The sequence below is a fragment of the Papaver somniferum genome, chromosome 3 (genome assembly GCF_003573695.1).
Source record: "Papaver somniferum cultivar HN1 chromosome 3, ASM357369v1, whole genome shotgun sequence".
Classification (NCBI taxonomy): domain Eukaryota; kingdom Viridiplantae; phylum Streptophyta; class Magnoliopsida; order Ranunculales; family Papaveraceae; genus Papaver; species Papaver somniferum.
In genome coordinates, this window is record NC_039360.1 from 159,082,235 (window position 1) to 159,090,868 (window position 8,634).

The 8,634-nt window shown below is 36.8% G+C and overlaps 2 protein-coding genes across 2 annotated transcripts; both read right to left on the minus strand.

The window, feature by feature from the left end:
• Window positions 1–3,473: 3,473 nt before the first annotated feature.
• LOC113357781 (protein LURP-one-related 7-like) lies at window positions 3,474–5,255 on the minus strand. Its single transcript, XM_026601236.1, has 3 exons — window positions 4,242–5,255; window positions 3,928–4,146; window positions 3,474–3,744 (listed from the first exon to the last, which is right to left on the minus strand). Exons 1-3 carry the CDS (start codon window positions 4,476–4,478, stop codon window positions 3,622–3,624), a joined length of 579 nt encoding a protein of 192 aa, XP_026457021.1. The 5' UTR covers window positions 4,479–5,255; the 3' UTR covers window positions 3,474–3,621.
• Window positions 5,256–6,108: 853 nt separating this feature from the next.
• LOC113360190 lies at window positions 6,109–7,188 on the minus strand. The gene is made up of 3 exons (XM_026603725.1): window positions 6,698–7,188; window positions 6,502–6,592; window positions 6,109–6,399 (listed from the first exon to the last, which is right to left on the minus strand). The coding sequence occupies exons 1-3, from the start codon at window positions 7,186–7,188 to the stop codon at window positions 6,109–6,111; spliced, it is 873 nt and encodes a 290-aa protein (XP_026459510.1).
• Between the last annotated feature and the right edge of the window lie 1,446 nt (window positions 7,189–8,634).

Sequence of the window (8,634 nt, forward strand, 5' to 3'; positions counted from 1 at the left end):
ACGTGTAATTTTTTAATATTAAAAAGAAAACAAAAAACAATCACAGAAATATTCCGATAACTTAATCCTTGATATAAAATACTCTAGTCTCAACTAGGCCTGTATACACTCGATAGATTAATTATTTCGCTAAAATATTAATCTTTTGTGGTCCCAAGGCTATCAATTCATCCACTGGATACTAGATTGGATGATGATGCCAACTTTAAAATCTTCCGTGTATATGGGTATTAGAGACCAATTCCAACGGATCCCATCCGCTGCCACCTCTTAATATGCTTGTCAGTTAACATCATAAAAAAATTAGAGGTGAGCAAAGTTTATTCATTCGTCACAGACGAAATGGAAGGACTTCTATTGGAATCCTCATCGTCCCAGTTCCAAGACCTAACTAGGAAAGAAGAATCGCTTTTGTTTTAGTTCGGTGATCTTCAAAATTAAGTGGCAAAAGCAAGTAGCTGATGAGCTATCCTTGTATTGATTTCGTCTGTAGATGTTCTTCCTCCTACCTGACGAAGATTGACCAACAGATTGGACTTGGGCCTCTCACCTTAGTTCGGCTATTGATGAATGACTTGTTCAACTGATATCTAAAGTGCCTAGTTTTCTGAGGCTTTTAGCTTTGAATCAAGTTTCATCATATGAGAAGAACGAATCATGGGTGGGTGGATGCGGATTTGATTTTCATCTGCGTCAGATCCATCTGAATGACGGATTTGAGATTCTCACCCACGTCCAATTCATTACCCGTCAGATGTGACACCCCTTAGTTGAGCGGATTGAATGCAGATGGATTTGAAGATATGAGAAACTTATAAACGAATACGGATACTAACATTTTCCTTAGGGTCGGATCAACGGATGAGTGACGTTCCACCCGTGTCCAACCCGTGAAAATGATTGGTTTAAAAATTCACCCGCATCCAATCCGCCGAGAAATGAATTGGGTGTCCACCCGCAAAAATGCAGTTCGGTTTGGATAAAATCCACGGATTTGGGTATTTTTGCTCACACCTAGGTCGTAGAAAACTAGAGTAGGTATCTTGATGATGGGCCAGAATACAAAGCAGATCTCATATGGGCTTTGTATTCAAGACACAATTGTTTTTTTTCTTCCTTTTGATACCATGATTTTTGTGTGAGCATAAAAAATATGGTGTTTGGCATGTGAAATGTTGTTACTTACCACGTTAAGTCCTTTCCAATGACACTCAATAATAATCACACTCATAAATGCACCATTGGTAGGTTGTTTCCTCAAAGGACTAGTGGTTGAGATGTTACTTTTCTTGATGAAGTTGATTACAAGAAACATGACAAAAAATCTCAGTTATAATGGGGTTTAGCTCATCAAGTTTGGGCCAAATTTACTAAAATTAGTCAAAAATGAAGAGACAAAATGAGTTCAATCAACAAGAAAGTCTGGTTGAATTACTATTTGTATAAAACCTTAGATCATGTTGCTTAGAAATAATGGAATCCCATTGGTCCTTTGGAGATTTCATTCAATCGATCTCCTCAAGTTGTTTGGATTGTCAATATCCCATTTCCAAATCTGATATTGAAGTTCATAAACATCTTTTCCTTCAATAATACTAGTTTCCTTGTTAGAATTCCATGATAGTTATGCAGAAAAAAACAATCAAGACAACAATATAATGCCGATTGCCTACCCTATATGATTCTACCCACTGCAGGCAATGTTGAGCCCCCTCCATCATTTCACTCCATCAACTTGTAACATTCCTTTCACATTTTAGCAGGACCACCATTTAAATCCATGGATGAAACCAGAACCGGAACAACGTAAATTTGCGTACAGTTTTTACACTAAGCTCTAGTTTTGCAATGATTAATTTTCGCTGCAATCAAAATTGACTGAAATTTTCAGACTATTACTGCCTGAAACTGCTGTAACTTTCATTGTTCGATTTTGATAATGAAGTTTGTCAATGAAGAGCATCTTCATCACAGACTGTCTTTCATTTTACCCCACCACCAAACACAAGATGTCCGTGATGTGTATGTAGGTGGATTCATAATTGTTATGCCAGTGATGCAGAACCATTTAAACCCTAAAACCAACCAACTTTTCGGGTCTAGAGTGGTGTCGCCTATTTATTAGTGTTTCGAGAAGATATGTTACCATCCACTCATTTGTTATGTAAACTGGCTAAGAGATGCTGTTATCCGAACATGTTGGGATGTTTTGTCAGGATGGCTGGTGTCTCATACTGCAAATGGACCACTGTGTTGCTACATGTTTTTCACACACAATTTTCTCTAACAATACTGGATCTGCAAGAAAAAGTTCGCACTCGTCAGTAACATTTCTGAATTGTTATCCCAGTGAACGGCAAATTCAGGGTAATTGTCACGAATCTAAGGTGCATACGGTGCCAAATATAACAAAAGGCGCCTACCTACTTCTCTAGCACTATGAGCCAGAATCCTAGATATCCTGCGTCGATTGTGCCATAGCCCTACATGATTAATGCAATCGTACTATAACTTTACATATTACCATGGGATGAGTACTAGCTTTTACAAGATACCCATGAAGGGTTCTTAAGTTAGGCATGGCGGACCGTGAATGGTCCTGTCAATTCACATATTGCTTTTCTAGCTGTATAACTGGGTCTTGGGGCATGTAAAAAAAGGATCAATCATATGGTCCCCCTCACATCAATTCACCTTGTTTTTTGATCAACTTTTTTTTCTCATCACTTCAATTCCATAATTAATCTGTGATCCTGTTTTGTTATAAAAGGTGCTAGTTCGATTGATAAATAAGGTGAAACTATGAAAGGAAAGTGAAATGCAAATTGAAATTCAGTACCTCATAGTTTTCATCATCCTCAATTCTTCCAGTTTCTCTTGAATCCGGTACCGGCATAGTAAGATGAGTGCAGAGCAAGATGGAGAAGCAGGGCACGTGCATCACTACCTGGCACAGTTGCATTTCTCTCTTCATATAGTGAAGAAGGACAAGTCAGTAAGTTCTTCATGTGCCATTCTTTTCCATCACGACCACTCTATCTTAGTCATAGAAACAGTACGCAGCGGCGGAGATTAGTTGTGATCCATTTATCTTCTGCATATGATCCAGAGAAAGCGAAACCAGTTCGCAGGTACATTACCTTGGACCGATTCTGCATCATTTTCCTTCTTTTTATCGCTGCTCATTTATTTTTTCTACTTTTAAATTGGGTAAGACAGAAATTGCAGAAGAGAAAATGCACATACGAGAGGAAATAGCTTCTGTTCATATGGTTTCCAACACTTAACATGACAATGAATGATCCAACAAATTACATAAGCGACATAGTGGTATATTACCGGCCAGTAGGTCGGTCGGATCCTTTCTGTTTCAATTTCAACAATTGGCAATTGTCCAATAAATCGGGTAAGCTACTCAGCTAGCAGCAATGTGTCAAAAAAAACATACTAATTTGGCATAACAAAATGATATGAGATAATTGGTCATTCTAGATAGACAAATCTATTGAAATTTTCCACAACTCAATTCATGCTAATTGTTATACAGATTTGATATTTCACTTGCCGATCTATCTATCAATCTACCAATCTATCTACCATGGTAACAAATCCGGTGGTCAATCAGTCGAAAAATATAACAATGAGAGCAACAATCAAAGCCTGATCAACAAGTCCAGGAAACATAGTTACTCTAAATTTTCTCCTCCCTGTTGTCAGCTTCCCAAGCTTGTACAATAGACTCGTCTGCATATAAACACATAAAAATCAGACATACACTTCATCGAACCACAATTGTGCCGCCTCAGGATCAGTAAATGCTTCGTTTACTAGGCTCTTATTGTCGGCGAGACCGACTTTTCTAATCTAAACATACAAAATTTTAGCAGTAAACAAAACCAGTACTAGTACTGAAATTGAACTATATACCTGAGCCATAATTGAATTGCCTCTGTAAATTGTACAAGACCTATGAAATGGACTCCCTTTAACCTTAATCACATCTTCAGCATCCTTCACGGCGGCGGCGACACCATTACTCACCGGAAAAACTTCCAATTCAATCCCTCCTTTCCACAATTTCGACTCAAACTTCTTCTCCACTTTAAATATCAATTGCCCTTCACTTCCAAATCCTTCCCATCCACCCTGCAAAACACAAAAACAAGAAATTGTCATTAATAGAACAAAGGGGCAGTTGCCCCAGTATCCCTCCCCAAATTCGAATCCACTGAACTACTTACCTGGGTAACCCGATCGATGAAGATTAAAGGGTTGTCATCGGAATCAAGAAGGACTCTATCATGATTTGATTGTTGTTGATGATTATCATCGACTCTGAATACGAGATTACCACAAGCGTCGTTGAATTTGAGGTTAAGACTTGAGCGTTTCTTTGAGACGAAAAGATCTACTGGGATTGGAGATGTTAATGGATGGATTAATTGAGCTGGAGATGAAGATGAATTTGAAGAACCCATATACAAATATTAAAAATTTCGGTAATATTAATTATCAGGAATTGAAGATTCTTCTTGGGAAAGTGATGATGATCAACGCAAAAGGGGGAAAGAAGAAAGGGGATAAAGGTCGGTAGACGGGAATATTTATTAGTTGGCGGAGCTGACAAAAGGGTCTTAACTTTACTGATGATGGATGTTTCCACCCTGTCTTGGAATGGGAAGTTAGAGAATTTTTTTTTACAACTGAGCCGCCAGTAGGCCACGAGTCCGACTAACTGAAAATATCAGAGCAAACATTATAGTGAGGAAGGTTTACATCCCTGCACTGCGTGGTTGAAAACATATGAGGTATGAGAAAGATATTGGGCTTTTTGATAAAGTACACATACTTTTCACTTTACACTAGAAAAATGCTCCTGTTTCTTATAAACTTTCTAAAATATCATTGTCTTGACCGTTTTATCCAAAAAACGTTAAACGCCAGTTAACAGCCGTTATTGCTTAGGTGGAAGTGCAAAAAGGTCTAAAAAGCCATTTGAACTAAATAGAGTTGAATCTACTTGAATCACCAAGTTGAAACGCTGATTCGACTTGAGTCAATAAGAAACACGTGGCATCTATCTAACCATCAATATAAAAGAGAAATCAACGGCGCACAATAAGAACTATTCTCCCAACGGTCTTATTCCCAATTCCATCTTCTTCAACCTGTATATATACAGATGATCTTCCATATGTTTTTGCAACTCAAAAAAATTCATTATAAGTTAAGAAAACTCAGAAACAATGATGGGTGGAGGTGCAAAAGACTCTCCAGGTAGTAGTAGCAGCAGCAACAACAACAACAACAATAATAAGGTGAGAATGAAAAAAACATCACTCATTGTGCTATGTGTGAACAAGGTAATCATGACACAAAAGTGTGTCCTTGGATATATTCTAGGTGCAAGCATGTTCCCTGTAATGGTGTAAGAGCATTGCTTCAATCTACAACAAATGAAAACTATGGGAAAATGTTCTTAAAGTGCACAATACCTAGCTGCAATTATTTTGAATGGTTTGAAGATGCTTCGAACCATTGTAAATCCAAGTTGGTGTTGTTACCTTCAAATAAAAGCTGCCAAGCTTGTGGAGAAGATGATCACTGCATTGAAAGTTGTCCACTGCACCATCAACTTTGCTTCTCTTCAAACTGCAATTCCAGAATGTACCTGAAGATATGCATCAATCAACACAACAAGGGAATAACTTACCTTACCTGCCAAAAATGTGATGCTTTTAGATGGGAAACAGATTGTATCTTCCTTGCTGCAAAGGAGAAAGTTAGAGATTCAACACAACAAATGATTGATTTAGTTACAAAATTAGGAAAAGGTCTTAACATGTAAACATGCTTCATTTCATATGTAATACATGATTTAAAAAGTATTTTTCATACATAAAGATGTTCCAAAATATCATTGTTTTCCAAAATAAGATGTTCAAATAAAGATGAAACTTTAATACTAAAAAGTCATAACCCTAACTACTTCAAAGCACATAGTGTCATTCACTTCTTTGTCTGACTCATGTTCTGCTTAGTTGAAGTTGTAGAAGCTTTAGCAAGAGCTTTCTTAGCTTTAGAAGAAGATGCAGCTGTTTTTTTTTTCTAATGCCAGATGGTTGAGGATGATTGTTTCTTCTTAGGAGCAGGTCTGTCAAAAAATGTGAAGGTAACACCATCTACTTGGGTTCTTTGCCTCTTAGCTTTTGGATTCTTGCCAACATCACCAACTTCACATGTACTTTTGTTATGACCAGTTGATTTACATCCTGAACATGAATACGCCTTTGTAGGTGCTTTAGGCTCATCCCATGCTCTCCTCCTCTTAACTCTAGGCCTTCCTGATTTCCTGATCTTGATAGCAGATTCCAATTCAACCTTTTCATGTTCTTCCAACTACAAAAATAACAATGAGTTACAAAATGGAAATACATTTAAGAAGGTATAAATAACATGCATTTGAGTTACAAAATGGAGCTACAAAATGACTGCAAATACCTCAGGCCAATCTTCTTGAGAAGGAAATGGAAAGACAACTTGAACATATGTGGCTCTGTATGCAGCAACTGTGTAATAATGAAAGCAATACCTGCAAAAAGAAAAAACAACAACAACAAGGCAGTTAAAGTTGACAGCGTACAAACTTAGTAAAGTTGAGATGCAAAAAACAAATTCTGATAAAGTATATACTTACTTTGTCCAATCAGGTATGAATGGCTTCAAACAACAAACAACATGTTGACAAACAAACCCTCTGAGTTGCCATTGGAGACAATTGCACTGCTTTTCTTCCAAGTTCACAATAAAAACTGCCTTGCTACCCTCATTTGTAACTTCATACAATTTACCACTCATACATGGGTCTACTTTAAATGCACCAACCAAGTTACACAATTTACCAATCATTTTCATAGCAGTAGGAACCAATCCATTTGGATTCCATTTTGCACTTTGTTTTCTCCTTTTGTGAAACAAACTCATAACCAACTGATTATAAAGAATTCCTAGTCTACATATTGGTTTGTCCCTAAGGTTTTTTGCAATGAAATTAAATGACTCATTAAAGTTGTTATTTAGGTGTTCATACTTACTAGTGTCATCAAAAAAGGCTCTAAACCATGACTCAAAACCAGCCTTTTCAAGGTAAACCATAGCAGCATGATTCTCCTTGTTCATATCTTTCATATGTTTCTGCATATAGCAAGCAGAAACCATAAACAAATTAGCAGGTTATAACACATATACTAACCATAAAAAAACCATAAACATATCAACAATAAGAAATGTTTTTGAGATGTTACATAGAAATGTTTCTTCTTTTAGCATTTGGCTGCATTCCACGGTAAGCTATACAACTTTTTTCCCTTAAAGTGCTGCTTGAAATTGTTATACAGTGCCTGAAACAACAAAAATTTATAAATAGCTAGAACGCTCTAAGAAAATTAATGATCAAAGCAAATAAATTCAAGATAAGCTCACCTCCAACAATATCTGTGATGTGATTCTGGTAACACAGCAGGAACAACTTCAAGTAGCCCTTTTTGCCTGTCTGAAATGAATGTCAATGGTTGTTCATGGCTTAAGAGTAATTGTTTCAAGTCAGTGAGGAACATAGTCAAATTATCAATTGTTTCAGCAAGAAAAACACCAATTCCTAATGTGACTAAACCATTTTGATCATCTAACCCAGTTGCAGCCATCAACACACCACCACACTTACCATTTAGATGATAAGCATCTAACCCAACAACTGATCTACACCCTTCCTTTCATCCTTTGATAGCTCCAGCAAATCTTATTTTCATAGACTCAAAAGCCATGTCAATATTATAATATGAGAAAGTTGCAACTGAATTCTTGTTTTAGTCATACACCATCTTACAAAACTGAGGAACTAGTTTGTAGCTCTCTTCATAACTCCCATACTTAGCTTCCATCACTAAGTTCCTAGCCTTCCATGATGTGTGATAAGTAATATCAATGAGATGAGAAGCCTTGAAATCCTCTTGAATTTGTCTTGGGCTTGGAATTACTTTTACAGAGCCATTCTTCAACTGTTCTTGTATAACTTGAGCTACTAATGGAGGGTCTGCAGATCTATTCATTATCTTGTCTTCTACAATCCTTCCCTTGCAAGTATGGGTAAAGTTCACAGACCTAACCTTAAATGTAGACTTCTTTGGTAGTATTGAAGCAAAAACAAACCACTCACACTCAACCTTTCCTCTGTTGTCAAATATATTTTTCACACCAAACCCTAAGTCTTTTCTTGTCAGTCTTTTCAGCCTTAAATTCACATTCATTTTTTACACAGAAAAGCTTAAGATGTCTTTGGAATGCATCTTTATCAGGAAAGGTAGTACCTACTATCATTTGTGAAGGATCAAGTGGTTGAACAAAATCTGAGTCATCAAAAAGCTCACCAGGTTCATCCTCAAACTCAGGGTTATCAGCTTGGAAATCCTTGTAATATTGTGGGTCTTCTTCACCCTCTTTACCTAAACAAGTACAAAACAAAAATCTCTAGTTAGTTCTACGCCTTCATTAGTCATATAAACAACCCATAAGAAAACAAAAACAATAATGGGATCCCAACAATAATATGCTACAACCATAAAAGCAAGAACACTA